Source organism: Capra hircus, chromosome 13 (genome assembly GCF_001704415.2).
Source record: "Capra hircus breed San Clemente chromosome 13, ASM170441v1, whole genome shotgun sequence".
Lineage (NCBI taxonomy): Eukaryota > Metazoa > Chordata > Mammalia > Artiodactyla > Bovidae > Capra > Capra hircus.
This window is the reverse complement of record NC_030820.1, coordinates 11,842,849-11,862,391: the sequence shown is the minus strand read 5'-3', so window position 1 is coordinate 11,862,391 and position 19,543 is coordinate 11,842,849. Positions and strand designations below refer to the sequence as shown.

Below are 19,543 nucleotides of genomic sequence, written 5' to 3'. Positions count from 1 at the left end.
ATGAAAGTGAAAGAGGAGAGTGAAAAAGTTGGCTTAAAGCTCAACATTCAGAAAACGAAGATCATGGCATCCGGTCCCATCACTTCATGGCAAACAGGTGGGGTAACAGTGGAAACAGTGGCTGACTTTATTTTTGGGGCTCCAAAACCACTGCAGATGGTGATTACAGCCATGAAATTAAGATGCTTACTCCTTGGAAGAAAAGTTATGACCCACCTAGGCAGCATATTAAAAAGCAGAGACATTGCTTTGTCAACCAAGGTCCATCTAGTCAAGGCTATGGTTTTTCCAGTAGTCATGTATGGATGTGAGAGTTGGACTATAAAAAAGCTGAGCGCCGAAGAGTTGATGCTTTTGAACTGTGGTGTTGGAGAAGACTCTTGAGAGTCCCTTGGACTGCAAGGAGATCCAACCAGTCCATCCTAAAGGAGATCAGTCCTGGATGTTCATTGGAAGGACTGATGTTGAAGTTGAAACTCCAATACTTTGGCCCCCTGATGCGAAGAACTGACTCATTTGAAAAGACCCTGATGCTGGGAAAGATTGAAGGTGGTAGGAGAAGGGGACGACAGAGGATGAGGTGGTTGGATGGCATCACCGACTCAAGGGACATGAGTCTGGGTAAACTCTGGGAGTTGGTGATGGACAGGGAGGCCTGGCGTGCTGCAATTCATGAGGTCGCAAAGAGTCAGACACGACTGAGCAGCTGAGCTGAACTGAACTGAATAATGTCCTCGTAGAATGTAGGGATGGAAAGGACTTAAACTGCAATAGCTAGATAATAAATACATTTTCAGGAATGTGTTTTCCAGGGTCTCCATTTTGCTAGCAAGTTCCTTTTTCTTGGAGAAGGAAATGGCAACCCACTCCAGTACTCTTGCCTGGAAAAAAATCCCATGGACGGAGGAGCCTGGCGGGTGCAGTCCATGGGGTTGCAGAGAGTCAGACGCGACCGAGAGACTAACACTTCAGTTTTCTAGTACTTGAGAGACAGAATCTCAGTGTTTTTATAGGACGCTTTGGTAGAAGAGAGTTTGTATTTTATTCGTCTTCTCACACATGGCAGGTTTAGAGAGTTTAAGCAGCCCCGGGGCCATGTTTTATATTCAGGCATGACTCAGGTCACTGGGTTTGTCCATTACTTGTAGAATGCCTGCAAGCCCTTGGCACTCACAGTTGGACCTGACTCATAATGTATGAATCACACTCTTCTCTTGAAGAACATGTTCTGAATCTTCTTGAACTTGACTTTAATAAGGGGAATTTCATTGCATATCGTAAATGTGTCACATCTCACATTGAATACTTACATTGCATTCATCGCATCTCTCTTCCTGGGTTTTGCTCATCCTAGGTGGAAACACACTTTCAGTGAGATGCATTTAAAGATGATACCTTTTTTAATGATTGTAATTAGCATGTCATTGACTCTTAAGAAAGCAGTACTCAGTTAAGACTTCTCACAAAGTACTACTCTTAAAAAATTTCATTCTGAGGGAAATATTTCATGAGGTGTCATTGCTGGCAGTTTTCCAATTACTTATTTAAAATTTGTTTACCTAGTGATACCAATCTTTTAAAGAATACAAAAAGTAGTTTTGAGAAGTCTGATCAGGATCTAAAGGTTTTTTGAGTAGCTGTGTTTCACGTTCTTAATTTCTGAAATAATGTGTGTTTCACATTTGTTTTATTTCCTTAATTATATATGTGTTTGGAGGAGTTACTGTTCTAAACATAGAACTTCTATGTATATTATGTGAGTTAATGGAAATCTGACTGTTATAAATGCACTCTTTGAATACTGTTGCCACCAACTGTGATACAGGTCTGCTTAGTCTATTTGAATCTTTTTTTTTTGTGGAATGTGGATGAAAATAACTAGTTCATTGGCGTTTCAGAAGCACTGAGTTGCTATATGAGAAGGTACTTGGTACATAAGAAACACTCACTGGGTGTCTGTGATCAGAACAATGGTATCTTAAACCTGTTGAGCTGGAGAAAGGTGATATAAGCTGCTTCACTTTGGACAGCTGTGTGGGGTTCTTTGTGTTGGGCAGCAGGATCAGCAAAGATGGTAAGAAAGAGCCTCAAGGAACTCAGTCTAGTGACTTACATCGTAGCCGCGTTTTAACATAGTATTGTCTCTGTTCTTTTTTTCAACTCCCTGTTTACTTTATATTGGAGTAGAGTTGATTGACAGTGTTGTGTTAGTTTCGGGTGTGCAGCAGCTGACTCAGTTATTTTTAGATTCTTTCCCCACAGAAGTCATTACAGAATATTGAATAGAGTTCCCTGTGCTATTCAGTTCGTTGCTTATCATTTTTATATATGGGAAGTACCGTGTGTGTGTTACTCCCAAACTCTTTATTTATCCTCCCCCATTTCCTCTTTGGTAACCATAAGTTTGATTTTGAAGTCTGTAATTGTTCTTAGTCTTGCTGGGGTCATCGAGCCCTTTGAGAATCTGATGAACTCGACGAAAGTTCTTGGAAGAGGCCTTCAACACATGGGCACGTGTACACACGCGAGCATAATTTTGTATTCAGTTTTAGGAGCTTTCAGTTTGGTGAAATGCACTTACAGTCTCGCTGTACTCAGTTTCATGAACGCCATGAGAGCAGTCACACACTGTATATTAAGAATCTTTGCTTTGGAGATACAACAAACAGTCAGTCAGAGACTTGAGTGGTGACTGGGTCTGGGAGGAGAGACCTGACCTGGCTGCCGGGCTTTTGGTTGAGTGGCAGTCCCAGCAGTCCACACAAACATGGCAACCCAAGAGATGGAAAAGCCGGCACTAGCTGGACCAGGGTCATACGTGGCGGGTGGGTTTGCATCTCTAGCAGGGCCTTCAGGGCTGCTCCAAAAAGCTGAATGCAGACAGAGTGGTCTGGCTTTGGAACAAGGCTCTGAGGAGAGGCTCAAAGCACAGAGCATGTTAATCGTCTGGCTCCTATCAAAGCTCCTGAAGAGAATGGCTGGTGGGTGTCACTGAGAGGCTGGGTCTCTCCAGATTGCCTGGACTCCTAATTCTATTATTTTCTTTTTAAAAATACTTACTTGGCTGTGTCCCGGTGTGAGTTGCAGCACGTGGGATCTTTAGTCGCTGCATGTGAGCTCTCAGTTTCGACATGCGGAATCTAGTTTTCTGACCAGGGATCGAACCTGGGCCCCCTGCATTGCGAGCACAGAGTCTTAGCCACTGGACCGCCAGGGAAGGCCCATAATTATTTTATGAAGCAAAACTCATGTACTTCCTTGTGGTTGAAGACAAATCATGGATTATTGTGAGTGAGGCCTCTGGATGTAGGGTGTGTGACCAACCACAGACCTCCCTGTTAACCTCATTTAGGGTGGATTCAGCTGCCCGGCCAAAGGGAGCATGTTCTGTATTGGGAATATCAGTGTGTACAGTCCAGAGAGTAGATTACAGCTGTGTGTGTGGGGTGGGGTGCAGCATGTGGAGAAACTTGTTGCCAATACCACCCTCCTCTATCTGTCCCCCGTAGTCTCACGCTCTCCTTAGTTGATTCTTGTAGTCATCAAGCACTGTGCGTGCATGCTGAGTCGCTTTAGTTCAGTCATGTCCAACTCTTTGTGACTAAATGGACCACAGCCCTCCATGAGGACAGGCTCCTCTGTCCTGGCGTTCTCCAGGCAAGAAGACTGGAGTGGGTTCCATGCACTCCTCCTGGGAATCTTCCCATCCCAGCGATCAGACCTGCATCTCTTAAATCTCATGCATTGGCTGGTAGGTTCTTTACCACTCAAGTCACCTGGGAAGCCCCATCAAGCACACAGGAAGACTCTCAAATAATTACAACTGATTTAAAATTTGATTCAGTTCTCTGTGTCTGCAGTAAGCAATTATGTGATCTTTGGTGATGCTTTAGTTTCAGTTTGGAAATCTAAAAAGGTAGCTTCCAAATGAAAATCTGATTCATTTTGAAAATTGGATTATTTCCTCATCACAGTGCATCAGATGGGGTGTGGTCATGTTACCACCACTCCTCTTGGTCCCTAGGACCCTGTCCCTTCCCCTCCTCCCATTTCAACTCCCCTGCCCCCTTTCTCCCCCCATTTCTGTTATTTAGTAACACTTAGCCTCTGCCAAGAACTTCCTGTGGGTGATCTCACTTAGCATTCACAAGACCCTCCCACTTCGCTCTCCTTCAGTATTGTATTGGCTGTTTGGGATTTTGCCTCTCTTTGTGTGAACTTTAGAGTCCCTTTTTCAGTATCCACAAAATAATTTCCTGAGGTGTTGATGTGGATTGCATTGAATCTGTCAGATTGGGCAAACTGACATCTTGATAAAATTGAGTCTTCCTATCCGTGAACAAGAATATTCATGTGTTTATTTAGTTCTCCACTGATTTCTTCATAATTCTGCTTGCCCAGGGGAGCCTTCAAGTGATCAGATGAGGCCTACCACATTGAGGAGGGCAGTCTGCTTTACTCAGAAAGCATCAAAAGTGAAAGTGTCAGTCGCTCAGTCGTGTCCAACTCCTTTGCAACCCTGTGGAGTGTAGCCCACCGGGCTCCTCTGTCCATGGGATTTTCCAGGCAAGAATACTGGAGCAGGTTGCCATTCCCTTCTCCAGGAGATCTTCCTGACCCAGGGATTGAACTCAAGTATCCTGCATTGCAGGTGGATTCTTCACCATCTGAGCCACCAGAGAATCCATTTTACTAAAAAATCCACCAATTTAAATGTAAATCTCCAAAGATATCCTCTTGAGACAGGATAGTGTTGGACCAAATAACTGGGTACCATGGCCCAGCCAGGTGGACGCATAAAATTAACCATTACGCACAGTAATGTGAAAGCTGTTGAAAGTTAGACTGACTCATGTACTCAGATATATATGAAGGGCAGGTGAGTTTAAATTTTTTACAAGCTTATTTCTTTTTAAAATGTACTCTCATGGGGAGCCCTGAGAAAAATTTAGAAGCTGTTTAGCTAAGAAAGTAACTATAGAAAGAAACAAGTGGTGTGAGGGAGAGAGAGAGAGAATATGAGAGTAAAATCTTTAATAAACAAAGTGTCTTATTCCATTGAACTTAGAGGCCTGGACCCTTGTGGATATATCAGTTCAGTCTTGACACTTTCTCTGCAGTGATAGCCAATAAAAGAGCTGCAGGAAATCTGTCCTATTGGAGAGAAAAAAAATCGCTGTCTCTTTGGAAGGGTATTCGTTAAAAGCAAGAAAATGTTTAAAGCAAGAGCAGAAATGTCTATAAATGGGATAGGACAGCTAGAGAAGAAAATGTACAATACTGAGTGAAATTCCATATTTTGTTGGATAAAAATCTCTAACTAGTGAACAATGATGAGGTTTTAAATATCTTCTAATAGTTTCAGAGGCTGTTTATCTTCTAGGCTCTTAAAGATATGATGCAGAGTAATATGAGTTATACCTTGAGAATGTTATAAATAGGTCTTATCTTTATGGCTTTTGTTGTGTAAATTATGGCTATTTCTAGGGCTCAGAGGTCCTAGGGCACTTCAGAGAAAGCAGCTGGTCCCTTGGGGATTAAGCTATGAATATACAATATCTTGAGTTTCTTTAATCTCTGGGTGATGCCCTTGTCTAAAATGAACAGTATCAGTGTTGCCTAGTGGCATAATAGCGTGTATTCACCCAAAAAGAGAACTCGAGAAATATTAAATTTCTGTACTCTCCTAAGGTGTTTAATGCCCACTCAATTAAATGAATGATCTCTGGCTTTCTGGTGGCTCAGATGGTAAAGAATCTGCCTGCTATGCAGGAGCCCTAGGTTGGGAAGACCCCCCTGGAGAAGTGAATGACAACCCACTCTAGTGTTCTTGCCTAGAGAATTCCATGGGCAGAGGAGCTTGGTGGCCTACCGCCTATGGGGTCAAAAAGAGTTGGACACGACTGAGTGACTAACACTTTGCTGCTTTCTGGGTGATGTGTGCTGAGACTAAAATCTTGCTTGATAACTTACATCATGTGTAAGCAATTTCAAGCCAGGCAAACACAAGAAGAAGCAAAATGCAGTGTCAGTTCTTTTGTGAATGTCGGACATGACTTAACGATTGAACGGCAACAATACTGTGTGCTGTGGGGCTAAATCATATTTTTTATTGAAAGGTCTGTGTAACATCCGTGGTAACAGGGGTTCCTTATCTGAATTCAGCAAATTCTTTTGCATCCCAGGATTAGTTAAAAAACAACCTGGTAGTCCAGTGATTAAGACTCTGTGCTTCCAGCATAGGGGGGGCGTGGTGTTTGATCCCTGGTCAGGGAACTAAGATCTGATATGCTGTGCAGCGTGGCTCAAAGCAAAAAAGGAAGACTCAGTTTCTAAAACCATTAACCGGTCAGTCCTTCCCTCCAGTGACCACATTTTATTAAACACCTGCTATGCGGTTGTTACAGGGGATACAGTGATAATGCAGAGATGTTATGGTTCCCAGGCTCATGGAGTCATCAGATGGGGACTGTCATTGCACACATGAGTATGAATATGTAATTATAAGTTATACTAGGTCTATGAGGGGAGAGAATGTGGGATCCCAGGAGAGGATAGCTGTTTATCATGGAAGTTAAGGAAGATGGGGGAGGATGTGAGATGAAGAGGGGTCGTTTGGGGACAGACGGGGACAGTGTTTCTGTGAAGAAGGAAGAGAAGGTGCAGAGCCATAACTCAGCCCTTTGGAAGAGACAGGGGAAGAGAAAACCAGCACAGAGAGAAAAGGGGAGCAGGGCGGGGTGGCGCCAGGGACGTGGGAGGTTGGGCGTGACGTGGGGGAGCATCTCCATCTCTCAGAGCTGCCACTGTGTGCAGTAGGCAGTGTGCAGCCACTTCGGAAGACAGCTCAGTTTGGCAGTTTGTCTAGTGGAACCTGCACTCCCCTACCACCCACCAGTTACCCTCTTGGGCATTTTGTTTGTAATTATTCAAGTATATTTATGCAGTGGAAAGAGTTCTGAAAGTTTGAATAGAAACTTTCTCTCCATTCTGTATATTTTAAGTTCTGAGGAATATGTATAGATGACTTTTATGGCACTCTTTACAAGCTGTATCGTCTTCTAAGCTGTTTTTAGACAGAAATACTGTTATCTCTACGTTTGAACCCTAGTAGTATGTGCTGTGGTCCGCGGCACATAGAAGGAGCTTATTAACCCTGTTGAATCATTTTATGATCTGTTCTTTGGATTGTAGGAACAATTTAATTTGGACCCTCTGTGAAATATTAATACAGATTTCTTTCCTTTAAAAATCTCCAAGGGAGAGACCTCTATGGTCTTTTATTCTTAATAGCATGTGTAGGTGCTTCCATTTATAATTCAGGATTCTCCATCGCCTCATTTCTTTGATAAACTACACTTTGTGCTCAAGGAGCTTCCCAGGTGGTGCTAGCGGTAATGAACATGGCTGCTAATGTGGTAGACATGGATTCAATCCCAGGGTTGGGAAGATCGCCTTGAAAAGGAAATGCCGTTTCTAAATCAGCCCTTCCTACGCGCTGAATGTTTGTGTTGCCCCCAAAATCCATTTTTTAAAAAACACATATTATTCTTTTTCGCAGTTTTTTTTTTTTTTTTTTTTTTTGCCCACATCCCATGGCACATGGGATCTTAGTTCCCTGACCAGGTATTAAACCCACATACCCCTGCGTTGGAAGAGAAGGCTTAACCACTGGACCATCGGGGAAGTCCCCAAAATTCATTTGCTGAATCCTCATGTCCCATGTGATATTGCATTAGCAAGTGGGACCATGCCAAAGCACGTTGAAAGTTTCAGTCTGGAGTTTGTGGGACTCAGTAATAAACATTGGGTGAGAATGTGTAATAATTTAATATACACTTGTAACAGAACTAGAGAGGCTGTTAATTGCATCAGTGTGCCAGATACGGTTATATTTTACCAGCAAGTGTATCTTCTTTAATCCTTATGGCATCAGACAAGCAACAGGTAGCATCAGAGGGAAGAATACAAGAGAAGTTGGATGGGTTGAAGTCATGCAGCCCAGATGGCAGAGCCCAGCTCGGAGCCCAGGTCTTCCCCACACCATGAACTTTCCCACCACTCTTACGGCCTTGTTTCCTTCAGGTTTCAGCTAAATAGTTGCATCTTGCTTTGAAAGAACGTAGTGTGCAGTGGAAGCTGCTCAGCCATGTCCGACTCTTTGCAACCCCATGGACTGTAGCCCGCCAGGCTCCTCTGTCCATGGGATTCTCCAGGCAAGAATACTGGAGTGGGTTGCTGTGCTATCCTCCAGGGCATCTTCCTGACCCAGGGATCAAACCTGGGTCTCCTGCACTGCAGGCAGACTCTTGACCATCTGAGCCACCTTGGAAGCCCGTCTTTTTGGAAAGCTGTCTTAAATGCAGTGTTCTTTTGTGCTGTTTGGGGCCCTATCACATTTGCACTAAGAGAACAGCAGCCTCCACCTTGACTTCTCTGCCACCGGCTTTCTTTGTTTCCCTTCAAGCCTTTATGCTGCTTCCAGATTGATGTTATGCAGAGGTTTCCTGATTTAAAAACTTATTTATTGGCATGTAGTTGATGGTGAAGCCAAAGCTCCAATACGTTGGTTACCTGATATGAAGAACTGACTCAATGGAAAAGACCCTGATGTTGGGGAAGATTGAAGGCAGAAGGAGAAAGGGGCAGCAGAGGATGAGATGGTTGGATGGCATCACCGACTCAATGGACATGAATTTGAGAAACTCTGGGAGATTGTGAAGGGCAGGAAAGAAGCCTGGCATGCTTCAGTCCACGAGGTCATAAAGAGTTGGACATGACTTAGCCACCGAACAACAAAATAGTTGATTTACAAATGGCGTGTTAGTTTCAGATGTACAGCAGAGTTACTCAGTTATATGTATAATATATCCATTCGTTTTCAGATTCTTTTCTCATATAGGTTATTACAGAATATTGAGTAGAGTTCCCTGTGCTATATAGTAGATCCTTGTTGGTTTATATGTATTAATAGTAGTGTGTATGTGTTTCATCTCAAAGTCTTAATTTATACCCCCTGCCACGTTTCCCTTTCGGTAACTGAGTTTTGGAAATTGGTGAGCGTGTTCCCGTTTTGTAAATAAGTTCACTTATATCATCTTTTAAATTTAGATTCCACATAGAGATTTCCTGTTTATTAAACATGGGTGCTGCCTTTTTGGCCTGTCCGCAGTTTTGTTCCTGCCACCTAGCATTACGTTCTGTGCTCCAGCCAGACCGTGTGCCACTGAGGGACGTTCTTTCTCCATCTCCTCCCTCCCTTCATTGCTCTCATTAGTAGATGCTGTTCCTCTGAGCCTGAAAATCCCTCCTTTCTCTTCTCTGCCTCAGTAATAAGTCTTTATTATAATTTAGAGCCTGGCTTTATTTTGTACCTGGAAAACTTTCTCCAATTCTTCTGTTCCCTCTTTCTTCTTGGAGCCTCCTAAATTCTGTGCTGTGAAACATCTCGTTGGTTGTTTACAGAAGTTTCTAAACAGATGATCAGACTTCAGGGTCTCATGTTCTTTCACCTTTCTGATGCCCAGCGAAACCGAGGCATGTGTTCGATGAGACGTTACCCATCGCCGGCAGGTCCGTCGTTGGCATTTTAGTTCTTCCTTTAAGCACAGTATCTGAAATGAAGAAACATCATGAAAGAACTCGTACGTACGGAAAGGTGCTGGGATGCTCCATTGCTTTGTTAAAGTGTGTGTGTGTGTTTTCTCCTTTGTCTCACCAGCTATCAAAGAGAAGTACACAGACTGGACAGAATTTCTCATTCGGGATTTGACTGGTTCCCGGACGGCCCCCGCCAGCCTTTTGGAAGGTGTATGTATTGTTATCCAGCTATTCTCTGTCATCTGAAGCTGCACAGTTAACACGAGCTCACAGCTAAGAGCACCTTTGCATATATCCTTCTATGGGTGCACGAGTCCACACGGACATTGGTGTACAAATAGCGTAATGTCATGTCTTTTCCCGAATCACTTAGATGACTGATTCTAATGGGACCGAAGTGTCTTCACCTGTGGTCCAATCCATAAGTGGAAAATTTGCTTTTATGGGAACATATTTTAAAATAATAACATGGTAGGACAGTTACCTACTATCTTGTACATTTAAGAGTCTATCTTATGTTCGTGAATGCCTATAAAATCCTGTAGAGAAACTATTTTGTTGAAGTGACAACTAAGCATTCATGTGCTGGGGTGTAGCCTCAAAGTGTGTTGATAAGTGATTAGCTGTTTTATTTATGCATAGCCCCAGTTTTTAAACACATGTGTTAAATCATATTTGAATTAGTCCCCCTTGTAAAACAAGAGGAGAAATGACTAACCATATTTAAATGTGGTTAAGGTGGTTTTAAGGTACTGAAGAAAAAACGGGTTATTTGAAAATAATTTTATTCTGATACATTTTAATATTTATATCCTAGAACAGTATATAAGAGGACTGCACTGTCATAAATAATTATTGAGTTACCAAATCTGTTTTTGAAGAATGCCCCTGAGAAAGGGGAAAACACGATTAATGACCAAGAATATGATACAGAGTTTGACAGTCTCATTATTCTCTTAACATTAACCATAAATTTCCTGCCTTTCATAAATGATACTGAAATTTGGGAACACCACAGACTCATACTGGGTTGTCTGGTTTTGTTTTGTGATGATTTTGCCTAATGTAGTTTTGTATCTTGGTGGCTACTAATTGAATTGTTTGGTTGACAAATCAAAGTAATGGTTGCTCACCCTTTCAAAAGGACAGATTGTCTTACTTTGTTAATTTTTTAAGCATATTGGCCTACAGGGCTGGCTGAACAAACACCCTTTTCGTATGCAAACATGTGCTAAGAAGGTTGCTTAGAAGGGGCAGACATTATATACATTCTCCAAACCAACTGTGGGGTGAAGTGTGCAAATTACCCAGTAGTCTAACTTAGCTGATTATTAGTGTATTAGGCATTCATCAAGAATGTCCACCACACGTGTATGGCGTATGCATGTGATATGCTTTATGCATATCGTCACAAGTATGAGAGGGTGCTGATTATGAGAGCAGGGCCATCGTAAGACAGACGTCTGCTGAGTCAAGGTTGAAATTGATGGCCCCATATCAGATGGATCCATCTCTTGGGAAAGCAGACGTTTTGTTCCCACTTGTTTTCCAGTTTGAGGCAAATTTGGTGGAACACGTCTTCAAAGCACCCTCGTTCCTCACAAGTGTAGTTGTATCTGGGAAGGGTGATTTGTTTGGTGAAAACTTAGCATAAACTGTTCTTTTCTGTTTGCTTGTGGTTTTGTTCTTGCATACAGAGTTGGGAAAGATGGATGTGGGGCGGGAGGGGCGGGGGGTGGGAGAGGAGGGTGGGGGTGGAGGGGAAACACCAGACTGTTTGCCAATAGCTTGGATGATGGTGTGGGGAAAAAAAAAAAATTATCTTCTGCTGTCATCTGTTTCCATGAGCACCTGAAAATAAAGTTTAAAATAAGGAGTTTTGCTTCTGTTTAAACAGCCTCTGCGAGGGAAAGGCCCTATAGACCTCATTACAGTTGATTCCTTAATAGAGCTGCAGGACTCTCAGGACCCTTTTCAGTTCTGGATAGTTAGTGTGCTTGAGAATGCTGGAGGAAGATTACGCCTTCGCTATGTGGGATTGGAGGACACTGAATCCTATGACCAGTGGTTGTTTTACTTGGATTACAGACTTCGACCAGTGGGTTGGTGTCAAGAGAATGAATACAGAATGGACCCACCTTCAGGTAAGGGGCGGGAGCTTCCGCCGCTCTCAAGTGCTGTCGGAAGAGATGTGATTATTTGCCTGGATGTCTCTCTGGAAGATGTGTTAGCTCCATGGTGTCTTTCCCATTTGTACTTGTGCACAGGAAGTGTTTTAACCTCACACACTCTGTTGTGAATGGAACCCAAGACCTCAATAAATAGTGTTCTGAAACGAGAAGGCAGAGCGGGAAGCTGTGGGAAAGCGGGTCCGGTTCCTTTGGAGTCACTGGTTTGGAAATAAAAGATGCAGTGCATGGGGACGGGGCGATATTCCCTGAGTTTCTTTAGGAATCTGATAGTCTTGCAAGTAGGTTCTGAAATATTTGCCCTTCTACCCACGGCCATCCATCCATCCATCCATCCACCCATCCACCCACTCACCCGCTCATCCATCCGTCCATTCATTCCCCCATCCAGCCTTCTACCCATAGATTCATCTGCCCACCCATTCATCCATGTGTACGTTCAAGTACAATGCAGATTCAAATGAAATGCTTATTGTCGCATTATCTGTCCTGACCTGGAAATAGCAAAAAAAAAAACCACCGTGGTTTTTTCCCCTGGTGCACCATAGATTTTTAAATAGCTTCAAGTACCTTGACAAATGCCTTTCTAGAGATTTAATTGGGTAGAAGACTACATCATGCTTCCTCACATACCCAACTGGGCAAAAACTCAAGAGTTTACAAAAATAACCATTCTTGAATGTTTTCTACCTGCCAGGTGATTTTACATCTGTTACGTTGTTTATTTTGATTCCAAAAAAGTGCTGCGTGTTTCGTGTGAATATTTCCTCTTACAGCAGAGAAAATTTGAGACTGAGTTTAAGCTCCATGTCTAAGATTGCACAGTTTTTCGGAGGAATGTGCTGAAATTCAGATTCCCAGGTCCCCTTCTTCTTCCACACAGTTTCCCCTGCTGCCTCTTACTGGGCTTATCAACCTTTTGATAGACAGCTGTAGAACAAAAATGTTGGATTCTCATGGAATTAAAGATGCCAAGGAAGGAATGCTGCTGCTGCTGCTAAGTCGCTTCAGTCGTGTCCGACTCTGTGCGACCCCATAGACGGCAGCCCACCAGGCTCCCCCGTCCCTGGGATTCTCCAGGCAAGAAGACTGGAGTGGGTTGCTATTTCCTTCTCCAATGCATGAAAGTGAAAAGTGAAAGTGAAGTCGCTCAGTCGTGTCCGACTCTGTGCAACCCCATGGACTGTAGCCTACCAGGCTCCTCTGTCCATGGGATTTTCCAGGCAAGAGTACTGGAGTGGGTTGCCATTGCCTTCTCCAAAGGAAGGAATACATCTTCCCAAATTTGCTGATTTTCATTCTGGTCAATTTCACAGGTTTACTGGAAGCTAAGAGTTGGCTCTTTCCTTCTGTAAAATTGCCAGAGCCTTTCCCCTCCCGTCTTAGTTGCCGGAGTTCGTCTTGAGGACGTGAAGCAGAGGAGTCATATTTCCCTTTTCCGTCAGTCAAGGGCTTTAATTGAAAAGTGTCCTGGTTCTCCATGTCACGTGTTTGCATTTGTGTTGGATTTGACAGGCGTATAAACCTGTAACGTGGTATTTCATTAGTATTGTTGTTGTCAGTGTTATGAGAAGCAGGCAAGAAATCCACTTATACTCTGAGTAGTTTGGGGATATGATTACAAATGAAAGGCCTGTCGGTTTTGTGAGGAGAGGCCTTAGCTCCCAAGGTTTGCCTTGGGATTCATAACCTAACAGGAGAAATTTACTTCATGCAGAAAGTTGGGTGTATCAATCTTAGTATCTAATTGCTGTAAAATTTTAAGAGCAATATATAGTTGCCAGTGTAAATTTATAGCAAAGCAAAGGATGACTAATAGCTCTTAGACTCTGTGTAATGTCCCTCTCCTATGCTCATACTCAATGGCCAGAATGGAAACTGTCCCTCTAGAAGCTAGGGAAATGCTTGAATAAAGAAAGTGACCCCTCTCTCTCTTTAAGATAATTTGATGTCTTTATAAGACAAGAATAGACTGTATTTACTCATAGTAATTTTCTGACCATGAATTGCTCATTTCACTGAAGAGTTAAAGCCTTTGGGAAAGGCATTCCTCATCAAGTACTTGTGTTTTCAACATGTAAACTGTCAACAGGAAAGGCTGTGGATGGAAAGAAATTAAAAGATGAAAGGTCACCCCAAGTATGATTTTGAGTTCTTCAGATGAATAGTTACAAGATGAACTCTGACTTCTACCTGATTCAGCAGAACACCACCTGGGAACAGAATCCAGTCCTTTGGGTTTCTATAAATTAGTTTCGGGACCGGGTGTGACTTGTTAAGCTAAGATGGCAGTGCTCTTTCCTTGACTGAAGTCTAGGTGGGAGTGAGCTTTCAGACTGGCACAGAGAGCACTAGACCATTTTTCTTATTCCCAAACACACTTAAGTAAATGAATGTTCATCACAACGGGTGGTAAGAAGTTGAGATGGAAGGGTGGGCAAGGAGTGCAGATAAGGGGCACTTTGGGTAGAGAGTCATCCCTGGGTATCCACAGGGGATTGGTCCCAGGATCCCCACGGATGCCAGAGATGCACATGTGAGGGACCAGTGATGCTCAAGTCCCAGATATAAAACAGCGCAGTACAGTTGACCTTCTGCACTCGCAGGTTTGATGTTCTGCATCCGCCATCTTCCCATCTGCAGGTTCCATATTCTCAGGCTTCTCCATCTGCAGTTTCTACCGTCCTCGGGGGTCCTTCTGCCAAGGGTGGAATATTCAGGAACTGCAGGCCTGGAGGGCTGCCTGGACTTTGAGAGTGAGGTTGTGCCAGGTCACCCTGTCCTCTTTGCTGTGCTGGCAACGACTCCTTTCTTTCCCTGATACTTTCTGTTTCTTAAAGGACACAGTATTTCTCAACTGTTCAGAGCAGGTAGAGGTATAGAAATAGGTGGTAGATAGTACGTGGCGCGTAGGTCTTCAAACACTGGAGGAGAAGGTGCTGGCTGTTAGGCTGTCTGCCAGCGAGAAGCCTGCATCCCATTCATTTCTGGATGGAATCAGAGGACACGGGATGGTGGATGGGAGATTAGAGAGAGGGTGCAGCCACCCCACTCCACCCATCAGGGGTGCAGGTGCTGAGGGGCAGGAGCCCAGCTTTAGCAGAGACCAGACGAGGGAACGGAAGCTGGTGAAATGCCAGCAATCATCGGAGGGCAGTGGTTTCCTGCATCCGTAGTGATTCAGGTGTTATCAGGGCGGGACGGGGAATCCAGAGGTGCCTTTTTTCTTCAGTGCTGAATGGAAGGCAGAGCATGATTTGACGGACCTGGAGCTCTTTTTCCAGCCCTGCATCCCTCACGCATCCCTCATATGCTTATTTTCTGGCGTGCGGCCTCCTCTGTGGTCCCAAACTTTTCTTTGTGTGTCTCCTCTTTTGGAACACTGCTTTCTCATGCCCTCACTTCATCCAGAACTCGGATGCTGAACTCAAAGTGCATGACCCATTCTCTGCTGTGCCCCCTCACACCCTGTCCAGCACGTAGTAGGTGCTCAGTAACTGTGTGCCAAGTGAGGTGACTGAATAAAAATTCAGATGTGTCTAGACAGAAGGAAGGAACTAGCCAAGTCCACCTCCCAGGAGCCAAATCATTGGTGGGAGTTTGGAAGCCAGTTCGGAGGGGAGAGCCTGGTGGAGATACCCCTAGACTGTGCTGCTCACCTTGCCCTGAAGCGTTAGTGGAGCTTCTGAGCAAGTAGAGATGCGATCTCTTTAACACCTGGGACAGCTCCAGGATATGAGGTCTGTGGTGTTCAGGATGGGAATTTCTTCCTCTAAAAAGGTCCCCACGTGACTCGAGTTTGAGAAACCGGACAGAGGGGAAGGAACCTGGGCTTGGAGTCAGGGTCCAAGTGGGCCTCTCCTTCCACTTTGTCACTGGCCACAGAGCCTCTGGGTGAGTTCCTCTACTTCGAACTTCAGTTTTCACATCTGTAAAATGGGAGTCGCCCCATGTTTGCTTTGCTGCTCTTACTCCGGTGATTGGTATTTTCTAAATATTCAATCTGTGATTAGAGTATTAAGGTTATATTTGATTTTCTAAGAAATGTAAGTAGGCTGTTGAGGTCCAGGAGTCATTTAGAGGCCCCACCTGCTTTTAATTTTTAAATTTATTTTAATTGGAATATAATTACTTTACAGTAGTGTGATGGTTTATGCCATACATCAACATGCGTAGGCCACAGGTATACCTGTGTCCCCCCATCCTGAACCCCCCTCTCACCTCCCTCCCCCGCCACCAGCTGCTTTTATGTTTTTGGAGGTTTAGAAAGCAGATAGAATCTACATGTTTTTGCAGAAACTAAAGAGATGAAGCTTCTGAGGTTTAAGAAAAATCCTTAAATCCTCATCTCTATATTCTTGTGTATATCTTTTCCCTTCAAAATCTTTATGTCAACCATCCCCCGCCCCACCCCGCCTTCTTTTTATTTTAGATAGTGCCTGCAGCTAGACATTTCTGAATCTAATTAAGATGCTTCCTACATGAACTGTTTCTTATTCCAAAAACAATCATTATTTTTTATCTTAGCTTGGGCCGCCTTAACAAAATACCATTGACTGAGGGGTTGAGCCTTGGAAAACACAAATCCACAGTTCTGGAGGATGGGAGTTCAAAGTTAGAGCATCAGCAGTGTTGAGTGCTGGTGAGGATTCTCTTCCTGATTTGTAGATGGCCGCCTTCTTGCTGGGTCCTCACCTGGCCGCCTCTTCTTCCTTTTTAATCTTCTGGCCATGCTGCATGACATGTGGGGTCTTATTTCTCCACCAAGGATCCAACTCACATTCCCTGCACTGGAAGCATGAAGCCTTAACCACTTGGTCACCGGAGAAGTCCCCTGGCCTCTCCTCCACGTGTGCATGGAGATGTGTATATATGCATATCTCTATCTGTATGTTGAGAGCGAGCGAGCATGCACTTGAAAGAGAGCTCTTTGGTGTCTTCTTTTGCCAGGGCGCTAATCCCATCATGGGGCCCCCACCCTCCTTACCCCATCTAAACCTAATTACTTCCCAAAGCTCCGTGACATCAAGGGGTTAGGGCTTCAACATACAAATTTTGGGAGGACACAAGCATTCAGTCCACAGTACTTCCCAGTGTCTATGAAGGAGCATAGGCAAGCCTTTCCTCACTGGTCCAAGGATGGCGGAGAAGGAAGGAGGGGGGCTGTGGGGTGCATAAATAAAGAGGATTGCCCCTCCAGGCCTGCACTCACCTCAGCCTGTGAGATGAGTATTTTGCTTGCCCCTCTTCCTCCTGCACTTTCCATGAGATGGATGGCCAGTCTGCAGAGGTAGACACCTCATTTTCTCTTAGGTTTCTAGTTCAAGATGAGTCAGGACGGGTTTTAATTGCCTCTTAACTTCTTACCAACAGAAGTGGACATGATACACTCTATTTAATTACCAGCAACACGATCACTTTAAGAACATGTTTTATGTTCTTTTAATGGTGCTATTTATTGTCCATAAACTTGCTGGTGTAACCAAGCACCTCTCGGTCTAATGAAACACACACACAGACTATTGTTCTTTGCTTGTTGAAACTAGGAGGTGTTTAGCTTCTGCAGGTGGCCGAGGGTACTGACAAAACTGCAGCTATTTTTTCACTTTTTAAGACAGAGTGTGCCCTGCCGTGGGATTAACTTCTGTATTAGAATTTAATATTCTCAGCATGAAGACAAAGCATCTTGAGATTGTAGGATAGAGATGAAAGTCTGGCGAGATCTCCTAGGTGTCTTCCTTCATTCCAGCTGCTGTAACAGATGGGAAAGAGGGGGGCTTATAAACGAGAGACATTGATTTTTCCCAGCTCTGGAGGTTGGATGTCCAAGATCTGGGCACCAGCAGAGTCAGTGTCTGATGAGGACCTACTTCCTGGTTCATAGACCGTGTCTTCTCACTGTGTTCTCACCTGGAGGAAGGGGTAGGGATCTTTCTGGGGTTTCTCTTATAAAAGGACACTGATTCCATCCTGGGAGGTCCATTCTCATGATCTCATCACCTCCCAGTGGCCCCAGCTCCTAAGGCCATCACCTTGAGTATTTCAACATGAATTTTAGGGGGACCTGCATTCAGATCAAAGTGCTCGCTTTATGACACTTCTCTCTGGTTTGCTGGAACAGACATGGCATCAGGTGGATGCAGCCCCCTAGGGTGACACGACTGGTCCAGGCCTGCTCTGCCAGCTGTCAGGAGGGGCTGTGAGCGTTTCTCGGAGCCCCAGAGAAATCGCTGCCCATCTCCGTGCTCAGATCTGAGTTTGGATCTGACCATGTTGGGTTTTCATTGCTCTGGTCCTGAGTAATTATTTTTTAAATTTTTTGGTGAATTATGGTTTCTCTTTACCTTTCTTTGGTTAAATATGGTTTCTCTTACCTTTCTCTTTAGAGGTAAAAATTGCATTAACTTATATAATAATTTGTCAGACCATCATCCCACTCGTTCAGTTTCAGCATATTATTTGGTGATACTCAGCAGCCCTTTTATCTTAGTTTTTTTTTGTTGGAGTCTAGTTACTCAGCCTTGGGTAATTTTGACCGCTCTTCTTTCACCCTCCTCTCTGTCTCGGGGGCTCCTCCTGACTCAAGAGTCCTCAGTTACAGACTGTGGGAGTTCGGGGAGCGGTGCTTTCTCTTCTTTTTTCTTTCCCTGTGTGTCTGCAGACCTTCCTTTAACCTTGTCTTTAGGAGTCACCCTCCTTTGTTATGACTTGGTTCTCCTTTTGTTATGATGTCGACCTGCTTCCAGAACCCTAGAAAAGTGGGTTTGTTCCTATTTTACTTAGGAAGTCCAGGATCTTGTTTGTTGTTCCCTCCTGCCCCCCTTCTTGGGCTCCCCTGGTGCCTCAGCTGGTAAAGAATTCGTCTGCATTGTGGGAGCTGTGGGTTCCATCCCTGGGTTGGGAAGATCCCCTGGAGGAGGGCATGGTGACCCGCTCCGGTATTCTTGCCTGGAGAATCCCCATGGACAGAGGAGCCTGGTGGGCTACAGTCCATCGGGTTACAAAGGGACGGACAGGACTGAGCGCTGAGCACATTTGGCGCACCTGACCCCCTCTTGAGCTGCTCGCTTGGGGTCCTCTGGGCTGTGCTTCCAGAAACCTGAACTGCCTTCCTCTTTCCCAAGGTTCTGATGCAGCACCCTGAGCTGGAGCACCAGTGCATCCCAGGGAATCCCCGTCACCCCCCACCCCGGGACACTTCATAAGGCTCCGTGAATTGGTCCCTCTTCCTTCTTTGTGGGACCTTGTGATAAGTAGTTTCTCCCTCTGGCCCCCCGCCTTCTCACCTGTGGACGTTGGAGGGACCATTCTCTGCAAAGGTGTTTATTGGGGGAGTGGCTTACTATATTCCCCTGAATGTGTCTACCAAAAAGAATCTCATTCTATTTTTGCTCTGATAACGAAATACCAAATTGGGGGAAAGAATTCCGCAGAGGTGTAAGAGCATAAATAAAAGGCTAGAGAGGGTTATAGACAATTTATACAAGTAGAGTCTGTCTTGTCATTAAGTATCCTTTATGGGACTTGACATAGCTGACAAGAGTGATGGTGGGCAGGGCATTGATAACCTGGCCCCTTCCGGCAGCACCGTTTGCCCACGATAATTGTGATAGTCTGCAAAGACCAAATAAACTGCTAAAACACAGGCGGTTCAAGCTCAAGGTGAGTTCAGACGCTATGAGCATCAAAATATATGGCTGCCTGCTAAAAAGCAGACATGCAAGAAATTAGAAATACAGCCCCAAAGGCTTAAT

The 19,543-nt window shown here is 44.3% G+C and overlaps 1 protein-coding gene across 1 annotated transcript in view; it reads left to right on the top strand.

Annotated features, from left to right (window-relative positions):
* Nucleotides 1-19,543, top strand: part of SFMBT2 (Scm-like with four mbt domains 2) — a 178,486-nt gene that overhangs the window by 67,108 nt on the left and 91,835 nt on the right. Inside the window, exons 5-6 of the mRNA XM_018056961.1 lie at nucleotides 9,722-9,810; nucleotides 11,498-11,744. Of these exons, the coding sequence (XP_017912450.1) occupies nucleotides 9,722-9,810; nucleotides 11,498-11,744 (336 nt within the window). The remainder of the gene's footprint in view (nucleotides 1-9,721; nucleotides 9,811-11,497; nucleotides 11,745-19,543) is intronic.